The sequence below is a fragment of the Octopus bimaculoides genome, chromosome 10, assembly GCF_046866305.1.
Source record: "Octopus bimaculoides isolate indiv1 chromosome 10, ASM4686630v1, whole genome shotgun sequence".
Classification (NCBI taxonomy): Eukaryota; Metazoa; Mollusca; class Cephalopoda; order Octopoda; family Octopodidae; genus Octopus; species Octopus bimaculoides.
Window position 1 is genome coordinate 80,210,273 of NC_142937.1, and position 25,000 is coordinate 80,235,272.

General features: G+C 34.1%; 1 protein-coding gene across 5 annotated transcripts in view; it reads left to right on the top strand.

The window, feature by feature from the left end:
* The window catches only part of LOC106869536 (bursicon), a 174,857-nt gene that overhangs the window by 125,319 nt on the left and 24,538 nt on the right, over window positions 1–25,000 (top strand). For all 5 annotated transcript variants that reach the window (XM_089358850.1, XM_089358849.1, XM_089358848.1 and 2 more), the window contains 2 exons: window positions 22,393–22,500; window positions 23,343–23,401. In XM_089358850.1, the coding sequence (XP_089214976.1) occupies window positions 23,371–23,401 (31 nt within the window). In that variant the 5' untranslated portion in view covers window positions 22,393–22,500; window positions 23,343–23,370. The remainder of the gene's footprint in view (window positions 1–22,392; window positions 22,501–23,342; window positions 23,402–25,000) is intronic.

The window sequence follows — 25,000 nt, forward strand, 5'->3', positions numbered from 1 at the left end:
GCTAGAAATAGATGCCGAATCATCTAACCACGAAAAAATATGTTAGATGATTCGGCATCTATTTCTAGCATATAGGAGTCCACTTTTGCTGGCCATTCCTCTTATTTTTGTATGTAATATATATATATATATATATATATATATATATATATATATGTATTTTTTCTCCTTGTTTTTCTCCTTGTTTTCTCCGTATTCTTTCTGTTGAAGAGCGTAGCTCGAAACGTTAAAGACTTTCTGTATTCCCGAGCGTCAAACTAATACATCCTTTTGTTGTTTACACCACCTGTCCTCGTCTGTTGTTGTTTTTTTTCGTACATTCTCCCATATATATATATATATATATATATATATATATATATATATATATATATATATATATATATATATACACACACTTATATATGTATATATGTATATATACGTATACATACATATATATATACATGTATGTATATGTCTACATATATACCTTGTCTATTCTCTATTTTTAATATATGCGTCAGAACACTGGATTCTGTTTATAAATTGAGACAAGATAGAAGCATCATAATGGTTAGAGGAGAGATATTACTATATATATATATATATATATATATATATATATATATATTTGTATGTATGTATGTATGTATATGTATAGGGGAAAAGTAAAAAGAAAAAAGAGAAAATGCACACTGGATATTAAAAAAATAATGGCTTTTTTTATGAAAAGTAACGATATAAATATACAATTGGATGAACTGGGGTAAAATTAAGAGGAATAAAAGTCATTATTTTGAATTATTAAAGAAGATTCAGAGTTATACCGGTATCGTCAAAAGCTGTTCACTGACTTTGACGATACCGGTATGACTTTGAATCTCTTTAATAATTCAAAATGATGACTTTTATACCTCTTAATTCAGTTCATACAATTGTATATTTATATCGTGACTTTTCATAAAAAAGCCTTTATTTTTTTAATATCCAATGTGCATTTTCTCTTTTTCCTTTTTGCTTTTTCTCTATTCATACCACATGTAGTCTATTTTCTCTTTGAAACCTATTTCTATTATATATATATATCTATATATATATATATATATATATATATATATATATATATATATATATATATATATATATATATATATATATATATATATATATATGTATGTATGTATATGTATATATGGTAATATCTCTCCTCTAACCATTATGATGTTTCTATCTTGTCTCAATTTATAAACAGAATCCAGTGTTCTGACGCTAAAAGTTGCGTGTGAGAACTTCGTTAACTCAATCTGTGTTTAGCTTTCGTGGAATTGTTTAAGTAGAAATAACATCGCAGTGCTTTTCTCATTAGATAGAGAACAAAATGCCATCAACCACGAAACATAACTATTAGAACGCTATCTCTAGCGCAATGGTTTGATAAATTGTTCCCGAGTTGTGTTAATAACATCGAAACAGAAAGGTTGTTGCAGATATAGTGGAATTGTTTCATTGTCATCTGTGTATTATTTAAGTATTTATTGTCTGAATATGAAATATCATTCGCTTAGAACTGAGCTCACATATACACATGCACGTAAAATCTAAAACTTCCATTTGTAAATACATGTTTATGCGTTTATATGTGTGAGCGTGTATCTGCGTGTAAGTGTGTGGAGAAATCTTTTTAAAAAAACAATGCAAAGAAGACTTAACACTTGTTTGCAGAAAATTACATAAATTTCGGTTTATTATCAACCGAATATTACAATGTCCCACTTTGTGAATTTTCTGCAGGCGCGCGCGCGCACGTGCTAACAAACACCTACGTATAGACATACATATATACAAATATATTTATATTCATCTGTTATACATGTGTATATATATATATATATATATATATATATATATATATATATATACATATACATGCAAACAGGCAGGCATCTTATCATTTATTATGTAAATTACTGTCATAATACAATGCTGATATCTTAGGTTTCTCGTTAACAGCGCGAGTCTACAAACATGGATTTGTCTGCTGTAAATGGTTGTCAACCTGAAAGACAGACCTCTTATGTGGTGGACATGTCTGGAGAGCATTACCCTATTTCCTTAAATGAGTAACCATCGCTTCAGTGCTTTACTAGTCTCGTCACTCTTCACCCAGAAACAACAAGTCACTTCTGCCTTAAAATCTTAGTGGTGGGCGTTAGTGGAATGTCATAATTCAAACCACCACAGTGGTTGGTATGGCTGTGCAGTGGTGCCAAATGATATTCCCTTGAAGGGGACCAATTCAGGATTTCATCCGCTAAACACTTGGAGAGAGCCCGAAAGAATCTCGAACAATAATTCAATAGTATCCACACATCAATCACATAACTGTATAATAACATCACATGCCAACTACATAGCGTCATACGTACACTAGTCCGGCGTATATATATATATATATATATATATATATATATATATATATATATATATATATATATATATATATATATATATATATATATATGCGCGCGCGCATGCACACGAGCACGCACACACGCACACGCACAGATACACTCAGACACACACATATTCATATATGTATACACATACACACACACACACACACACACACACACACACACACACATATATATATAGCAAGAATTTACAAAAACAAAAGACGAAGACGGGTGTGTAAACAACAAACAAATGTATTAGTTTAACGCTCCGGAAGTGAGAAAGTCTTTTACGTTTCGAGCCTATGCTCTTCGACAGAAAGGAACACAGAAGTAAACAGGGCGAGAAAATAGAAAATAGAAAATAGAAATATATATATACGTATGTATGTATGTATTTATGTATGTATATATGTGAATATGTGCGTATGTATGTATGTATGTACATATATATATATATATACTTCGTTTTTGTATTTGGTTTGAACAAGATTTTTAATGTGAATTCGTGTTTTTCATAACGAATCTTGTGTCTTGGGAGAGTAATTACGGCAATAATATTGAACTGGTGCGAACGCGGCGAGCTAGCAGAATCGTTAGCACGCTGGACGAAACGCTTAGCGGTATTTCGTCTGTCTTTACGTTCTGAGTTCAAATTCTGCCGAGATCGACTTTGCCTTTCATCCTTTCAGGGTCGATAATTAAGTACCAGCAACGCACCGGGGTCGATGTAATCGACTTAATCCCTTTGTCTATTCTTGTTTGTACCCTCTCTGTTTAGCCCCTTGTGGGCAATAAAGAAATAAGAAACGTTAGCACGCTGGACGAAATGCTTAGCGGTATTTCGTCTGTCTTTACGTTCTGAGTTCAAATTCTGCCGAGATCGACTTTGCTTTTCATCCTTTAGGGGGCGATAAATTAAGTACCGGCTGCGTACTGCCACCCTCCCCCAAAATTTCGGGCTTGTTCCCTAGAGTAGAAAAGAGTATATCTATCTATCTATATACATATATATATATATATATGTGTATGTGTGTGTATATATATATATAAACACGTGTGTGTGTGTGTGTGTGTGTGTGTGTGTGTGTGTGTGTGTGTGTTAAGGTTTATTATGAGCTGTATATTATTGATTTGTGGTTTGTTTTGCACTGCCTACAAGTATAAACATATGATTCATGACTGCCGAAAGCTTGACACTCAGCAAAACCGAGCAACACATGATTGCCAAAGGTTAAATGCATCCCTTTCACTATAGACATTGAAATGAAAATTAAAAACAAAACCAACACACAATATTGTACCACGCACAACCACATAATTCATCTTCTCCACCAACAAAGGTTGAATATTACTGAATACGTCTTTTAAGCCAACAATTTATATGAAAACAATAAAGGGATGCACACGGCAGTTACACAAACATCATACATTAGACATAACTATTAGATACTTTACCATTATGACATCTGGTATTAACGCAACCTTTTACATCGCAGTTAATCATTATAGGGGCAGCCTTAAGAATGTTTCGTTGTTTATGCGAAGTTATTAGTTATGCATGTGTCTAAAATTATTTTGATATTTAACTACGTGTTAATATATGCAAGGATAAGTACCTATATATATATATAGATAGATAGATAGATAGATAGATAGATAGATAGATAGATATTTAGGGAAACTATAAGTGTTCCAGCAGTGTTCTCAAAGTCACTCACCTGATGGTGTGCAAAAACACAGTTATTGCTCGGTCATAGTTATATAATTATATAATTATTTGTATAATATGGGAAATACTCAACTAACACACTGATAATGCACAGAAACGACGGGTGTGATTTGCAAAAGTCAGCATTACTTGGAACTGCACACATATTGCATAAAGTACTGACTGTCTGAGGTCCTAGTTGTGAGTTGACAAACAGTACAAACCCCTGGTAGACACAATATCTTCAATCAACAACCTCACGATATTGTATACTGTGTGACATCTCTAATAATAATAATAATAATAATAATAATAATAATAATAATAATAATAATAATAATAATAATGTGACATTTCAAGGCGACTACCGTACCAGTGATTGTAGGATCTCGAGGAATGATAAAAAAAAAAGGTACTGAAACTTATTTGAAAATGATACCAGGCTTACCATCCCTACAGGAAGTGCAAAAAATCGTGTTAACTGGAATGACTCATGTACTGAGAAGAGCATTATCGCTGTGAAAACAACATCCATTCATGAATTTATTTATCAAATTTTTTAATACATATTTTTACCTGTGAATTTGCGTGTGTAAACTGGGAATGCATACAATGAGTTTCTCTACCCTAGGTGTATGGAAAACACTCGGCGAGAAATGGAAGAAAATTTGAATAACAATAATAATAATAATAATAATAATGATAATAATAATGATGATGATGATGATGATGATAATACTCCGTCGAAAATGATAATACTTTGAATAAAATACATAAAGATGTAAACGAAACTTGTAACTATAAAGTTTCATATATTGATAATATCCCGAAATTCTTTCTATAAACTACATTTGGGATGACGTAATGCACAAGAGCCCTATCTATCTAGAATGTAAACAAATAAACATTATGTAAGCAAATAGAATGTAAGCAAATAGTATATTCATCGTGCCGATTATATGGTAGATAAATACCTATGATTATCATTTTATGTAAATGTATTTAATAGAACTATTAATTAAATCACGCTTAATATAAACAAATGTGATTGAACTGAAGGTTATAATGTGTATATGTGTGTATGATTATATGTCTTATCTACGTACTTATGTGTGTGTATTCGCGTAGCTGTGCATTTATGTATACATTAATATATGCACATGTGTATGCATATAGATATATGTGTATATATGTGTGTGTCTGTGTATGAGCGTGTATATGTGTGTGTATGTATATATATATATATATATGTGTGTGTGTATATGTGTGTGCGTGCGTGTGTATGTATGCAATTATTACTGTGAGCCTTTTATTACCATATAATTCCACACACGCATATATTGAGAAACCGTTATGATAAGATATTATCTGAAGCGCTTAATCGCTTCTCCAACCAACGAGCACTGATCAATACATAGATTCTATTCTGTTCTATCTCATATCATTTTTGTTTCTACTTTTATTTATTTATTTTATTTTTATCTATTTTATCTATTTCATATTTTATACCTTTTTATTTTCAATTTATTGTTTTTACTTTTTATATTATTTTATTCTACTTTATTCATTTTACTTCATTTCTTATAATATTCAAATTAATCCGTTAATCCTCACACGCACACAAAAAATATAAATAAAATAACTCCATATATTTAGTCTGCCAATATGAACGAAGGGGTCAACATGGAGTCTTTTATTGCGTATCTTTTTCTCTGATGATATTGTGTTTATACCTTATAAATGCAAATTTAAATCATAAATTTGTAATTTATTTAATCAGCTCAATTGAAACAGCTATAGGAAGTGTGAAGTATCACTTTATTAATAAATAATTATTAACTTTCAACTCCCCATTTTCTTTTCTTCTGTTAATTGAATCCTGTTGATATACATAATATATACCAATTGATTTGGGGAAATTTTGTTTCCCCAAAATATTAGTTATAGAACCAGTGTCTTCAAGTTAAATATATATATATATATATATACACACACATATATATAAATATATATATATATATATATATGTGTGTGTGTGTGTGTGTGTGTGTGTGTGTGTGTGTGTGTGTGTGTGTGTGCGTGCGTGTGTGTGTGTGTGTGTATACATACATATATATGTTATGTATATATACTCTGCTTGTTATAACCAGAATGCTCTGACGAAAGTAGCATTAATTTTCTCAGGTCGTTCAATTTGCCTCAATTGATTAACAATGTACCTATCAGTAATGTACCTAAAATACTTACTGGGAACAGTAAGTTTGTTATGAATCATCTGAATACTTTCAACATTGAAAACAAAAAACTTAAAAGCCTTAATTCTTTTATAACATTTGGTCAGGGGGGAAAGGTAGTGCTTACGGCAGTAGCTTCTGAGAGTGGAAAGAAAGTAGAGACCTGACCCGAATGCTTGTAAGAGAGTAGTGTCTTCTGGTTACAGGGTCAGGGTACCAGGTGGTGGTGTTAAAGTGGGCGACGGGTCAAATCTATCGGCCGACCGAACTATGACGATATTTGAACTCACAATCCAAAGAGTCGTAAGAAATACCACACGGCTTTCAGTTTCGCCCATCCATTACACTGCAGCGGATTATTTTTCTTACCGAAGTCGAAAAAATGAAAACCTGAAGACTAAAGTTTTGAAATCGGTGAGTTGGCAGAATCACCAGAGGGCGTTCGACTCTTGTTAATTCGGCGCCTATTAATGCTGTTTATTTTTTAAATGTGAAAAGAATTTAATTCCTGCTGCTTATTATTTAATCAGTAAAAATATTTCTGTTTCTAGAAATGAATCTAAATAATGGCTACTGTTATTTTAACACCCACTCTCGCTCCTCGTTTTCCCATTCAACTGTGTAATCATTTTAGTTTGCTTCAACATGGAAATCAATTCGTTGGAATTTCTAATAATTCTCTGCCAATAAAATCATGAATACTTTTGCAGAAATTTCACCTAAAGCATGTGCTTCAACAAAAGCCTGTATTTTATTATGGAAGCAAACTATGTGAAGGTTTTGGCGTTGAAAGAAGAGAAGTATAGCGTTGCGGCTTTTACTTACACATTCTCAGCTCAAACGTCGAGCCCCGCCAGATATACACATATATATATATATTAAACATTTCCGATTTGAGAAAAACAAAAATCAGGAAGAGAGAACCCAATCATATGTTTCTGAGTTCAGTCCCACTGCGTGGCAAGTGCCTGTTACTATTGCTTTGTGCCAACCAAAGCCTTGTGAGTAGATCTGGTAGACAGAAGCTGAAAGATGCCCCTCGGTCCACTCTGGTGTCGTTTGTTCGTTCGAAGCCCTAACTCTCCACAAATTTTATATTTTAAATATTTCTCGATGTTGCTGTCTTATGAAGTTTTCTTGTCTTGTTAAAAGCACGAAACAGGTAGTAATAAATAGTCGACATCAGAGGAGGAGTAAGACTTCTTTTGCTATTTTGCCCCGTACTTAATATGTATTTTTCAGTTTTACTTTATATATATATATATATATATATATAATATACAGCATATATATATATATTCATATATATATATATATATATATATATATATATATATATATATATATATATATACAGACACACATACACACGCTTGACAACCGGTGTAGTTGTGTTTACGTCCACGTAACTTACCGGTTTAGGAAAAGAGAAAGATGAAACAAATGCCAAGCTTTAAAAAAGAATAAGTACTGCGATTGATGGATTCGACTCGAAATTCTCCAAGGCGGTGCTCCAGCATGACTGCAATCCAATGACTGAAGCAAGTAAACTATAACAGATAAAAGATAAATGGAGGAAGGTACCATGAAAGTAAAAGAAGCAAAGAAACAAGAATGGGTTGGAGTTTTGGAGAAAGGAACGTCTAAGAGATTTAATGATTTTAAAAAGTAAACGTTTAATAAGAATCATGTTTAATGTGGGAAAGAATTCTAAATGTTTATAACACATATTCTACATGTTTTAAAAAAAAACATATATAACCATATCGTAGGAGGATATTTGCAGCAGAGTCAATAGTCTTTTCTTTCTTTTTTTTTATAGCCTATAACATTATCTAGTCTGTTAATTATCTAAAATAAAACTTATTAATTTGGGGCCAATATTTTAATGACTGTAATTGGCATTTAATATTTTCAGCACTCAAAAAATTATACAAGTGAAAAGAATAAAGAAATAAATTGAAAATGTTTTATATAAAGTTAAACAATCTTCTTCCATGTTATATGCTTTCATAAATTAATATATTTGATAAAGCAGCTGCGGTTTATTTAATTATGATATTGTTAACGTTTCCCATATCTGCATTTGCAACTGTGCTAATAGAGTCGCTGAATTAATATTTCGTTCAGCTAGACGTACAAAACCTGAAATTATAAGGAAGTGGGCGATTCAATAACATCAACTTCACTACTTGTCTGGTATTTTATTTTATCGATCCCAGAAAGATGAAAGGCAAAGTTGATCTCGGAGGAGAAATGTCGCTAAACATTTTGCTGGACGTGCTAACGATTTTGCCAGCTCGCTACCTTAATCTACGCATTAATAAGACTTCTGCTATAGTAACAAGGCCTAAAATTTCCGGTGAGTCGATTACATCAACCCCAGTGCTCAACAGGTACTTATTTTATCAACCCCTAAAGAGATGAACGTCAAAGTCGACCTCAACCGAATTTGAACTCAGAACGTACTGACGGACGAAATGCCACTTAGCATTTTGTCCGGCGCGCTAACGATTTTGCCAGCTCACCACCTTAGAGTGTTAATTAATGATCGTTATTTATGAGTTGTGGTTGCCATCAGCAAGTCATGAGACACGTCGAGAGTTATCGTTTCATAGTCTACAGAAATTATTACCTTCGTCACAGGCCTGCTAATTACGCTCTAATCATATTTATAAACGCATATACAATAAACGACTAGTACCGCCCATTCTAATACCCCCCTCCCCCGCCGCCGCCTCCTTGAGTGCCATTCTGTGCAAACAATAATGATGAGGATTTCGGTCTTTGGATAATTTCCCCCTTCATCTCTGTTGCCAATCACAGAAACCCTAAAAATGGTCATGTGTACAACCCTTCCCTCTTTAAGGAAACTAGAAAAGAGATTGCTGAAAGCTTCCGTAAATGTATTGTGTTGGCTTCCATATAATGTGAAATTAATATTGTTAGCAATAAAGTTAGATTTATGCATATTAAAGCTAATTTTATGTTTATTTTTCCAAAAATTGTGATTAAATGACCAGCTGAGCGGAAAGTCTAATGGGGAGAAATTCAATTGCAAAATCGGTTCCCTTTTCCTTTTGTTTCCTAATGAATTCTTTTTTTTTTTTTCACAGAATCGTGAGAGGTTTCAGAATTCTTAACAGATTTAGTTTACGGATAGCTTTTAATACGTAAAAAGCAAAATCTAACGCACTGTTAAATAGTACATATATAATTATATATACGTTGTGTGTGTAGATCTGTATGTGTGTGAGTAAGCATATATATATATATATATATATATATATATAGAAGAGCGTAGGCTCGAAACGTAAAAGACATTCTCACCTTCCCGATGGTTAAACTAATACACCTGTCTTCGTCTTTTTTTTTTTTTGTAAATTCCATATATATATATATATATATATATATATATATATATATATATATATATATATATATATATATATATATATATATATATATATATCAGAATAGTATTATTTGATCTAGCTAAATTATATAACTGCACTGTATCGTGTAGAATGTTTTCCACAGAATATGTGAAGATGTTTTAACCTGACTCGCCGTGGCATTGCCACTGGTTAATTTAAATACCGGAAGATTGAAGCAAACCACAACACACTAAGTTCATATATGCTGTGAAGAAAATACTTGGAATTACAACACGTTCTTTTAGAATAAAACTTATTTTGTAATGAAATCGTTTTTCACTTTAGCCGTTCTTTTGCCTTTCATCTTACTTTATGCTGGCGGTATTCTTCAGTTTCAGATTCTTTTCTTTTTCTTTCTGTTAGTCTCTTGACACAAAGTGTTCTGCAATTCAAATAAATCTTGACATATCTTGGAATGTCCCGAGATTTTCCCACCAATTATCGGCACCAAATATTCTAACCGCTATTAAGTAGATTGAATTACATCAAAACTTCCTCGTTTTTCAGGCATTTCCCATTCTCATCTCTCCCCTTTAACTCTCTCTCTCTCTCTCTTTCACACACACACATACACACACGCACATACATTTATGAATGTGTGCATGTCTACCTATGTACATACACGTGTATATGTTTGTAGATCCATTTATATTTGTGTATATATAGATATGTGTATATGTGCCTCCGTATTAGTGTCTACCATATAGACAGTAATATATTTATGTCTCTGTCTCTTTCGTATCTATTTAAGCTATTTATTCAATATTTCTTCTTAATTCGCCTCATCAACACAACCTACCTTTTAACCAATCACAAATAACCAACAAGCAAGACGACAACCATACAGCGAATCGATACACAATAAAAAGAACACTTTTTTTTCTTTTGTCTCTGTATACACATGCATTACAACGTTTTATTATTCATTCCATTAATGGGTGCGCATATATATATATATATATATATATATATATATATATATATATAGAGAGAGAGAGAGAGAGAGAGAGAGAGAGAGGCAGAGCGATAACACCAACATATGTGTATGTATATATATATATAAATATATATGGGTAGACATATAAACACGAGCACATATATATGCATATTAATGCACACAGAGATAGAATTGAGTGTGTGTGTGTGTGTGTGTGTGTGTGTGTGTGTGTGTGTGTGTGTGTGTGTGTGTGTGTGTGTGTGTGTGTGTGTGTGTGTGTGTGTATCGAACCGCGTAGTTTGCTGAAGTAGCAATACTTGGCTACGAAAGTTCGACTAAGAACTCTTATTTCTCTAAGTAGCTTTAGCGGCTGCCAGGAGAGAATTACAAGTCTTTCAGCTTCACTTGTATGTAGATACGTATATATATATATATATATATATATATATATATATACACGAATATATATATATGTGTGTGTGTGTGTTTGTGTGTGTGTGTGTGCATATATGTATATATGTGCATATATATGTATCTATCTATATATTTATATATACATAAAGATATCTATATATGTATGCATGTATGTATATATATAAATACATATGCACACACACACACACACACACACGCAAACATATATATATATATACATTTATTATATGTATATATAAATGTGTATGTTTATATGTATGTATGCATGTATAAATGCATAGATGAAAGTATGGACAGATGGAGCTAGATGCATGGATAAATACATGAACATACACACAGACACACACACACACACACATACACACTCACGCACGCACATTCATACACACATACATACGTACATTCATACATACATACATACATACATACATACACACACATACATATACATGCATTCACACACGCGTGCAAGCATACATACACAGGAAATGGTTGCAGGAACGGTTGGCACTAACGGGTTAGCTTTTGGCAATATATCTTTCTCTCTTTCTCAGAACCTCGTTATCCAGTCACGTCTGACAACGGTAAAGGAAAGCGAAAGACTCCCACGCACCGCTGCCAGTGAAACTCTATAATGGTATCTGTTTACACAACCAGTGTGTGTGCGGGTGCATGTGTGAATGTGTGCGTGCGTGTGTGTGTGTGTGTTTCTGCATCTATGTCACCATTGTCATAACAATAAATTAACATGTCCCTGTAGTTGGAACTTATCTGCAATCTTTTGATTTGTTTGTCCATACACCTTCACTCTAAGCAACTATGTCCATACACCACACCTTGTTCCATACACACATACACACACGCACACACACACACACACACACATACACGCACGCACACGTACACACATACATACATATATGCAGCACATGTGAACGTACCATCAAAAGTCCAAGAATAAGAGAACCTTTACGGTGAATTAATGCGGAACTTACAGCTCTTGTACCCCTTGTATAAATCCTCATTTGTATCTCTCATCATAGGTGCAGTAGGTTACGAACTAACACATTTACACAAAAACCTGGAAATGCTAGGTTTATCGAAGACAGAGAAAGGAAAACTGACGCAGATTCTCCAAATCCAATTTATTTGTGGCACAGGGAAGATTTGTATAACATTCCAAAAATTCTCCATGTGAAATTCTTATGTGAAGAGATGTACATATTTGGGGGTGTGCATCGACAGTTCATCCAACACAACAACCCAACCGCATATTTACAATCATTGGGAACTCTCTTAACTCAAAAAGTCCTGGTGCTTTGTTACCGGCTCGAACTCTCTTAAGAACTTAAATAAAACTAAAAAAAACATACATACATACATACATACATACATACATATATACATGCATACATACATACATACATTCATCCATCCATCCATCCATTCATCCATTTATCCATCCATCCATCCATTCATTCATCCATTCATCCATCTATCTATTCATCCATCCATCAATCCATCTATACATACATACATACATACATATGCACACGCACACAGATATATTTTATCTGTGGTTGAATAATGATCCGGCGACGAAGTTGCGGGAAACAAGCATAGACCAGCAGAATATTGTAGTTTATTTCGGCTGAACGAGAAACTTAATACAGCGTTACTACGGCATGTAACCACTTCTTTACACAAGATCGACTGAGTCCAGTCGTCTTGCTTGAAGAGTAACAGGCCACTAGGCCGATCTAAATAGACACACGTACGCGTGTGGTCACGCACACACACACACACATGCACACACACATACATGCACACACACACACACACATAGATAGATAGATAGATAGATAGATAGATAGATAGATAGATAGATAGATAGATAGATAGATAGATATGGAATAGCAAAGCGTTCTTTGCACCATGCACAGCGAACTCTTGAACGATTATTCACATAGTTATTCTTAATATGTCTAGACAGGTCCTGGCGTCAAATATGCTGGTTACCGTAGTCTATGTGAAGTACTAAATAAGCAATTCCTGAGTGCCTTCACCTCTCCACTGGGAAACTGGCAAGTAGCCGAGCCTAAGGAGTTTTTCAACACTGCAACCATCGATTACATCGACATAAAAAGGAAAATGTAATATTAGCCATTGGTGAGATGAGCTCCTACTCAGCAACGGGCTCAGATGGATTTCCATCTGTTCTCCTAAAAACATGCAAGAAAGCTCTCGCAAAATCACTGTAGATACTTTTTCAGTTTCCTTGAATGTGGAAAACTTCCCAAACTGTTAAAAGAGGCTGTCATATGCCTTATCCATAAAGGAGGAAGCAGAGCAAATTCTAAAATTTACAGACCTATCTCTCTGATTTCACATGTTAGCAAGATCATGGAACGCGTTGTCAGGAGACTGATCACATTCCTGGAAGAGAATAACTTACTCACAAACACGCAACATCGTCTCCTCCCAGGGGGGAGCTGCCTCACATAGATACTGCATTATATTTGGGTACTGAAACAGTAGTTTAACCACTCAAATGTGGATGTGATATAACTCGACTTTACCAAAGCCTTTGACAAATTTGATCATGGAATGATATATCACAAACTACGTGACTTTGGTATCATTGGAAAACTGGGAGAGTGGCTGCACGACTGTTTAAATCACAGAAGTCAGGCAGTTGCTGCCAATGGTGCTCTGTCTGAGGAGACATCGATCGCAGCGGCGTTTCTCGGGGAACTGTACGGGACCATTACTGTTTGTAGTGGTTCTCTTGAACATGCCTCAGTCGTACAGTCAGCCACTCTCACCAGCTACGCTCATTTTACAAAATTATCTCAAGCAGTCAAAGACCCTAATGACATAGTAAAACAACACAATGACCTGCATGCAATATATAAATGAGCTGATGAAAATAACATGCAATTCAATGCTGATAAGTTTCAAGCACTCCACTATCGGCCCACAAACAGACTACAATCGGAATACATAGGACCAAAAGGCAGTGTAATCCCAGAGTTAGAATCGGAGCGTGACCTAGGAATCCACATGAGTAGTGATGCAACATTCCATGTGCGTATTGCCAGGATGACAACCCTGTGCAGGCGAGTAACTGGATGGATCCTTAGATCATTAAGAACCACAAATTAGGATATCTTGCTACTCCTATGGAGGACATTTGTCTTCAGTCGTCTGGATTACTGCTCCCAAATATGGTCGCCGCAGAGCATTATGTTAGCGACGGAATTTGAGTCAAACCAGCGCCACTATACAAAGAACATTGACAATGTATATATATGTATGTATATCTAACCATATATCTACGTATCAGTCTATCTCTCTTTTTATGTATATATATATATATATATATATATATATATATATATATATAGCTAGATAGATAGAGATACACACATATATGTATATGTATGTGTATATATATATATATATATATATATATATATATATATATATATATATATATATATATATATATATATATATATATATATATATATATATATATATACGCGTAGATGTACACATTTCGTTTAGTTATCAAATGATTCCTTACAAAAGTACAAATATTCAAGACGAAAAAACAAATAATGTTCAGTCTATGAGAAATGCATAAAAACAATTCTACGTCATCGCATGATGAAGAAAATTTGTAGCAGCTGAGAGATTCCATTTGTGATGTGTGTACTATTTCATTGTCGTCTGGATGTAGGGCCGAGATTGGCAGCGAATACACATACACACGCACCTATATATGTATGATATCTACATACACACACGTAAATATGTGCATGTATGTAGACATGTTTGTATATATATATATATATATATATATATATATATATATATATATATATATATATATATATATATATGTATATATATTAGTGTGTTTAACATTGTATGTGTGCACTGCGCAGCTAAAATCTATTTGTCTTTCATTTAAAATGGAGACCAATTTTATCTTGTTTTTGTTTTTCTCTTCCACTTCCAATAACAAAACTTCATAATTTGATTTTTTAGGCAAACTCTAACCTCCCAATTGGTCGCCACCGGTGATACGCAACGACATTTAAAAGATCCGAATTAAATTACTTCCAACTTTCGTTGGTTGTTGTGCCGAAACTTTTAGGTTTCAGCAGAAAGGAATCATTAATTAATGGAGAGTTTCTTATGCAAGCATTACTAAGCAGACAGAAAAGTGATGTCTAGATTGGTCTTCCATTCTAGATATCTTCCAATATTTTCCTATTTTTTTTTTATATTGCTCTAAAATTTCAAATACATCTGTTGTATGTTTGTACGACATTATTTTCTTATGAAATTGTTAAAGCTGTATCATAGAATGCTAGGTGTATAGTAATAGTGAAACGAGTAAATTGATGTTGTAGAAGGTAATTACGTAAGAACACGGTTAAACCAGCTGACCTGCCCACACTGACCATACTTGAGGCCGCTGAGCTCACCACTTTCAAAGACTCTGTAAAAGACAAAGGTAGTCTGTCTTCTCTCTTCATGAGTTTAGTCTTAAAATCTGTTGTAAGTTGTAAAACGTATTGTTGTGCGTTATGTATATACATATCACGTGATCGACCAGACTATGGAATGTTGTTATACATCGCTGGTCACCATGAGCCTCGCATGGTTTTAGCCTTTGAATGATGTCATCCCGCTGGCTAAGTGAGAGCAGGCCGACATTCCACCTGTTTCGAGGCTCAGGGTGTGACCCATTTACAGCTGAGTAGACTGAAGCAACGTGAAATGAAGTGTCTTGCTCAAGAACACAATGCATCACTCAGTCCAGGAATAGAAACCACGATCGCTAGATCGTGAGTGTAGCATCCTAACCAGTAGGTCACGCGCTTCCACACACACACACACACACACACACACACACATACACACTCACACACACGCGCACACACACACACACACACACTCACACATACACACTCACACACACGCACACACACACACACACATACATACATGCATACATACATACATACATACATGGATACATGCATACATACAGGAGTGGCTGTGTGGTAAGTAGCCTGCTTACCAACCAAATGGTTCCGGGTTCAGTCTCACTGCGTGGCACCTTGGGCAAGTGTCTTCTACTATAGCCTCGGGCCGACCATGGTAGATGCCTGATGGAGGGTATTTGCTTGGTTGCACGTCTCTGAACAGTTTCCAGGAAGTCAATGTCCTGAGCAAGGAAGGGGTTCCAGAGTGCTGATGCAAATTCCAAGTGTGGCCGCATCATAACCATATACAGCCTTAAATAGATAGCTGAAGAGCGGCTGACAAAGGTCTTGCCTTTATGACCCTTTTTGTCCTTTGCCATGCAAGTAGTTGATTGTATTTTTCTTTATGGTTTTGTTTTAGTTTTCCGTCATTCTTTCCTTCAGATATTCCAATATATTTCAGATGAAAACTGATAATCAATCCAAGATTTCAATCTGTCTTGCGTCAAATTAAACACCCCACAGATTTTCGTACATACCTGGAATAATACAAAATGTTAAAAATTCCTTTCTAATTTTTTTTCATGCAGATTATTTCTTCTTGTCATTACATGTAAATTCTTATGAAATGTTGTAATCTATTGGTTGTATTCTAAGTGGAATTTAGATTCTCGTTACGGCTCATTTCATCTCGTTCCTTCATAGAAATGTTTAGTACCATTTTGAAAAGTCAGTTTAGTGTTATCAATATAGTATTTTCATTCAAACATTTAATAGTTTTCTTCCTTCCTTCTTTTTACATCAAACGATTCGTTATTGCTATTGTACACTTTGACTAACTTGGAATTTTCTACGTTGTTTGAGTTGACGATTCGAAATTTAACAAGTTAAAAGCGAGCTATCGCTTGTCTTTTACAGATGTCATTCTTCAATTTTTGCAGAATTTACCTCGAGTTACCTGCAATTATGTCTGAAGATCTTCCAATCAGTTTTCCTAATGCTTATTTTAGCGCCTGTTTTTCTTTTTTATACAAGGAAAAACTGGATTCCATCCGATGAATAGATTGTACAATGTTCATATGGATTCACCAATTTGTATCAGAGTGATTCCCATGGATTTCTATATATATATATATATATATTTTTTATTTATTAGCCAATATTTTATCGAACCTTGTAAAATTTTCTAGAATATTTTAGAATATTCCCAGGTTATTTGCTTGTCCTTTCAAATAGAAATATTTTATTTTTCATATCTAAATGTGCAATCAACGAAAGAATATAAAAGACTGAGACTTTTTCAAATAAATATTACTGGCCCATTTCTAACTGACACATATCATTAAAATAATTTTGTGATTTAAAGTTTTCTTTAGATATTTTTATGTCAAATGCACAGCAAAAACAAAAAAAAACCCCAGAAAAATGGCAGAATATGCTCAGAGCAATACGTATTTCAATAACTCTTATTTTCGTCAACAAAATAGCAAAACAAATAAGGAAAAAAACAGATTATTTTTCATGGTTTCCGTTGTGCCTCTTTATTTTCTGAAAAACCACAAACATACATATATACACATATACAAGCTTACATGGATACATAAGTACAGAAGAACACACACACAACATATACACGTATGTATATATATATATATATACATACATATATATATATATATATATATATATATATATATATATATATATATATATATATATATATATATATATACATGTGTGTGTGTATGTGTGTATGTAACCTGAGATGATACTATAGATTATAGCATCTCTCTTCGATAACATGTAAACATTGCCTTGGGAGTACGGAATAAAAAAATTCTGATGGTAACGCATTGATTTGCCAAGCGGAATCGATACTTCAACAAACGCTGTTAGCAAAATTGAATTTTTGAATATGAAACTCAAAACTATTCACACGCACGCGCGCACACACACGTACGCGCGCGCACACACACACCTATATGTATATATATATATATATATATATATATATATATATATGTGTGTGTGCACACACACATACACAAAAAATATGTCTGTATGTGTATGTGTGTATGTTACTTATGCATACAATGATTAAGGTGCAACGAAATTTCCAATCCGATAATAAAATTGTTGCGACCCAATGTACAGGAAACGCAGGCGTTGCAATCATAGAGGCAAAATAGAAAAAAAACCCAACTCGGCCTGATGACAGCCTGTAGAGTACATATACGCATACATATACATACATATATATATATATATATATATGTTCCGCTATTTGTTTCAGTCATTTGGCTGCTGCCACGCTGGAGCACGGCCTCAAAGGATTTTGGTCGAACAAATCGATCCCAGGACTTATCTTTCGGTCACTTTTTCCGACCTGCTAGGTTACAGGGATGTAAACACACCAACACCAGTCGGTTAGTGGTGATGGGAAGGAGACAAATACAGACACACAGCTATTTGCATATATATATATATATATACGGACAGGCTTTTTTCAGTTTCTGTCTACCAAATCCACACATAATGCTTTGGTCGACCCGAGGTTATAGTAAAAGACACTTGCCCAGTGGGACTGAACCCGGAACCATGTGGTTGGGAAACAAACTTCTTACCACACAGCCATGTCAGAGGTGATATACAAATTGATTTAGTTAGAACTAAAACTTAAATATATTTCATGTTCACAAGACTAACGCACAACATTTTTACAACAAATACAAGCGTATGGTGTGTGAGTGTGTATATGGATATATATTCTGGTATCCATTATTCAACCTCCTTCTTCGATGACATCATGACTATCACCGATGCCCTATGCTCGGCCCTTTTTTTTTTAACTCCTTTCCACTCTTAATTGACATAAACGGATTACAAGCTAAACTTTATATATGGCCATCCTTTTCGGCGGAAGTCAGTGGTGAGTGCAGGATGGTACTATCGTTGAAGAAAGTAGTAGTAGTAGTAGTAGTAGTAGTAGTAGTAGTAGTGGCGGTGGCGGTGATGGTGGTGGTGGTGGCGGCGGCGGCAGTTGTGGCGGTGTTGGTGGTGGTGGTAGTTAAACGTTTAACTTCAATTTCAGTTTCTTCCTGAAATATTATTCTCAATTGAAAGACACAAGGCCAGCAATTTCGAGAGAGTCGGGATGAATCGATTACATCGACATCACCCCCCCCCCTCCCAGTGCTTAACTGGTACTCATTGCATCGACATCCCCCCTCACCACCACTACCACCACCACCACCACCACCACCACCACCAAAGGATCAGAAGCAAAGTCGACCCCCAGTGGCATTTGAACTCAGAACGTAATGTCGGAAGAAATGACGCTAAACACTTTTTCCGGCACGGCTACGATTCTGCCAGCTCGCCACCTTTTTCCTTTGAAATATTAACATTATCATTTTCTCAACCCCTCCACCATCTCTTTACTACTACTACTACTACTACTGCTATTACTGCTGCTGGTTCTGCTACCGCTGCTGCTGCTGTTGCTACTACTACTACTACTACTACTACTACTGCTGCTGCTGCTGCTGCTGCTGCTGTACTACTACTACTACTACTACTACTACTACTAATAATAATAATAATAATAATAATAATAATAATAATAATGATAATAATAATAATAATAATAATAATAATAATAATACTAATAATACTAATAATAATAATAATAATAATAATAATAATAATAATAATAATAATAATAATTATAATAATGATGATAATAATAATAATAATAATAATAATAATAATACTAATAATAATAATAATAATAATAATAATAATGATAATAATAATAATAATAATAATAATAATAATGATAATAATAATAATAATAATAATAATAATAATGATGATAATAATAATAATAATAATAATAATAATAATAATAATGATAATAATAATAATAATAATAATAATAATAATAATAATAATAATAATAATAATAATTATAATAATAATGATGATAATAATAATAATAATAATAATAATAATAATAATAATAATACTAATAATACTACTACTACTACTAATAATAATAATAATAATAATAATACTAATAATAATAATAATAATAATAATGATGATGATAATAATAATAATAATAATGATAATAATAATAATAATAATAATAATAATAATAATAATAATAATAATAATAATAATAATAATAATAATACTGCTGGTGTTGCCGTTGCTGCTGCTACAAAGTTTTAATGTCTCATATCGCTGTGGTGTCTGCTTGTTGTTGTTGATGATGATGATGATGATGATGATGACGACGACGAAGAGTAGGGGGATGAGGAGGATGGAGATGAACATTGTGGGCGTGGTTGTGCGTTCGTGTGTGGGCGTGCGTGTGTATGTGGAGGGATGTGTGGTATTTTTGTGTGTGTGTGTGTGTGTGTGTGTGTGTGCGTGTGCATGTATGTGTGTATATGTGTACCTGTGTTTATGTGTGTGGGTGCCCGTGTGTGTGTGAGTGTGTGTGTATGCACGTGTATATGTGTCGGTGTGGATGTGTATGTGTATGCAAGTGTGTGTGCGTGAGTGTGTATGTCTTTATATGTGTGTGGGGGGTGATGTGTTTATGTGTACGTGTCCTTATGCGTGTGTATGTGTGTGTACGTGTGTGATTATTAGGTTTTAAAGTTTACTTCTAAGTTTTGGCCTGACGATTGGCAGAATCGGTGGAGCATCGGACGAAATACTTTCTGGTATTCGTTCTACTCTTTACGTTCTGAGTTCAAACCTGCAGAGACCTGTTTTGCCTTTCAGTGTTGCAGATATGATGAAATAAATTACCAGTCATTTACTGGGGTCGGCGTTATCGACTATCCACCTCCTCTCCACCCCACTCCCCCACCCCAGCACACAAAAATTAATCTTGCGTTTATTTTAGAAATTTTTATTTAAAGGCGGTGAGTTAGCAGAATCATCGGTGCGTTGAACAAAATGTCACGTTGCAAGTTGCTACGACTCTTTAGTGAGTGAGCGTGGCATAGTGGTGAAGGGTATTCGGCTGATGGTCGTGAGATGGTGAGTTCGATTCCTGGCAGTGCGTTATGTCCTTTAATAAGACACTTTATTTCATGTTGCCCCACTTCACTCAGGTGACAAAATTGAGTTGTATTTGAAAGGACCGACCTCGTCATATTCTGTGTCACGCTGAATTTCTCTGAGACTATGTTAAGAGTACATGTGTCTGTGGAATACTCGGCCACTTGCACGTTAGTTTCACGAGAAGGTGGTTCTGTTGATCGGATCAACTGGAACCCTCTGATGTCGGAATCAATGGGGTCACAGTTTTACCGATCTTGACATTCTGAGTTCAATCCCTCTAGTCAACTGGTCTTTCAACCCTCCAAGGTCGATAAAATAAACTGCGACTAATCTTAGAATTGCTGAACCGTCACCCAACTTTGAAGAAATTAGTTAAGAGTGGTGAAGTGGCAGAATTGCTTGAGTTTTGGCGAAAATGCTTTGCGCTGTTTGTTCAGACTCTTTCTCTGCCGAATTTACTTTTACTTTTCCTCCTTCCAAGGCCGATACAATAAAGTACCAGTCGAGTACAGGAACCAACATAATCAATAAACCCATAGACTCTGTTTATGTTAGAAATGATTATTGGAACCATTTAGACATGGGAGAATGGATGGCACAATCGGTGGAGCACTTTGCGTTCTACGTTGGAATCCCACCTGCTTTTAGCTCCTTTCACCTAGGGACAATAAAATAATTATGTGCAATAAACTATAAGTTATTTAAAAAGACACTCTTTGTGCTACATGGAGGACTGAATCAAGGCAATACAGGACTTTATCAGTGCTACATGTGGATTTGTACCAATGCATTGCAGTCCTTTTATATATATATATATATATATATATATATATATATATATATATATATGAATAACTGAAACAGAGGTATAAAAAATTGTTGAGGCATTTCACTTCTTAATTTCATTTCTTTGGATCTAAATTCTGAAGTAACTGCCTTAGCTCTTTGTCCATTCTGCACCACAAGAGAACATTACAGAATACTATGATAAAACCTAAACTTTTATTCATTTAGATTGCAAAGTAGATTTGCAAGTGTGAGATGTTAACCCTTTTAACAAAGTCATTAAATATTAAAATTTTCGTTTGACTAAAGGTATTCTTTGTTTGTCTTTGCAGATTCGCTGTCAAGAATTATAAATGGCACTAAAATTAGCAGAATAAATTGACCAGACACCCGAAAATAACCAACGAAGTTCCAAGTCATATTTGAAAGCAATTTTCTGGGTAAGTGATAAACGGATACAGTACTTACATTGTTCGAAATATTGGTAATATTAGAACAGAAACGTAGTAAAATGCTGACATTTCTGATGTTTTCTGGGGATAACACTTCACCAAAAGGCTGGATGTGATTTTATCTGGTAATATATGTTAAAACCAAAACACTTGGATCATAGTATAACGATAATGGATTATTGGTCAGATTTGGTGAGGAGTATTCAGTTGTTTGCTCAACTGAACATTTGTCTTTTTGGATGGGTATTGATTAGTCACGTGTCCATAGCATAATTTTCAAATCGATTCAGTGTGAAAATAAATGACAATGGTAAGAGCAGTGAATAAGCCATCTGAGAGGCTTCCGCACAGTCACCCTTTATGCAGTTGCCCTGCACGACATTATATTCTCGCTGGTATCCTGAACATGGTCATTTATAACACACACATTGTTTCATTCATTTTTGCTAATATATTATTGGAATAATGATAATAATAATAATAATAATAATAATAATAATAATAATAATAATAATAATAATAATAATAATAATAATAATAATAATAATAATAATGATAATAATAATAATAATAGTATAAACTAACTAGGTCATATGTGTAGATCATAACCGCGTACATATGTTCGACTTACGAATTCTCGGCTGCACCCGTCTCGTTGGTGCACAACGAACGCCTTTGATTAATAATGTAGAATAATATTATTCTAAATAAAGAAAAGGAACGGAAGAGATTATAACAGTCTCTGTGTCTTATATTAAGCCGCCAATCACTTTCTTAATATCTTTTATTTATTTTACATTTATATTTATTTTATATTGTCTTATTTTCAGAACAAAACCAACCCTATAAAAAAGCGGGATGCGATTGCCAATGGCTATACTTTTAACAGGTAAGTGCCACTGACGAAGCCTAAAAAAGGTAGGGGTAAGTTTCCTCAGGAAACCAGTTCCTCGATTAAAGTTCGATTCTCGTTTATAAGCACTTTGTTTTCTTTACGCCATTAGTGGGTTTTTTTTTAGAAAAACATAGACAACTTACATTGACCCATACTATTTCGGTTAGTAGAATCGAGGGAAGCAAAAACGTGTGAGTGAAGGATGAAGTGAGTGGAGAGCGAACTCAAATGAGTTAAGTTTTCTTGATGGTGCTTTTGAGATAACATGGCTATCAAAATTTCCCTTCCTCCCTTGAAAATGCCCAAATGACTTACTGAAGTGGAAAATAATCAAGTGATTCACCTTTAACCTGGAGTCAAAATAAGAACCAGAAGCAGCCTTAAAAGATACCCACTCTTCCAAATGTTTGACTTTATGAGAATTGCTATTGTAGGATGTAGAGATGTACTTTATAATATTTTAGGTTGTTGTGTTGTACTCTATAATGTCGGTTGTAGGGATTACATTATAAAGTTGTGTGTTGTAGCAATGTACTCCATTATGTTTTGCGTGAAAAGAATCCGTATCTCCATTTATTAGAATCAAACTCGTGAGACAGTTTCTCTTTCGTTTCTCAACAATTTCCATTGGAAGTAATGCTATTCTTTGACTACAGTTAACCTTTGCAAAGCGCACCACCAATATATTCAAACAATATAATTATTCATAATCATAATTATATTAATAATTATAACTGTAAATTTTGAGGCGCTTTCCGAATAACAAGACTGTTTATCAATCCTTTTAGACAGATACTATTCTCCTAAAACAAAAAGTCTTTGACAGAGTCCTTAAATCAATTTCTACATTCAGTTGGAATCACTTCATCGATATCTTTAACATACGGTAGTAAAGTTTGAACATCACTACTTCCCTACTTTCTACAACCTAACATATCTCACTAAAGCCTACATTATTTTGTGTAGGAGGCTGGTAACAAGAGAGATCGACAGGTGAATATTCAATGTATACCATTGCCTGTCTTCCCGCTCTCACTTAAAATACCGATCATGACTATTTTGCTCTCCATCTCTGACATACTGCCAACATGATTGCTCAAAGTCAGCTTCTTTAAAAAGATGTGATATTTCTGGTGAAGTCGGAAGGTGCTAAAAAATGCGAAACCGGAAGTTAATGTATACAGGCTTTATTAAAAGCAATACCGGAAGCTTTTGTCAAGAGACATGTCTACAAAACATAAGGCTGAGTGGAACAGGAAGTTAGTGTATGGAGAGCAATATTAAAACAGCAACACAGAAAAATAACGTCTGCAGAGTTTTGTCAATAAAAATTAATAGAATGATCGAAGGAAAGGTAATGATCCCCGATACTGATAATATCGAAAGTTAAAACGACCAAACCGGAAGTACATGTACATATATGATTCATGATATAAGTACGTTGTACACATACAGTCGCGCGCACACGTAACGTTTAGTTAGATGTGCGAATGTATATCAGCATATCATCTACACACACACACACACACATATATATATATGATACATACATGCATACATATGTATTTACATACATACATATACACATGCACT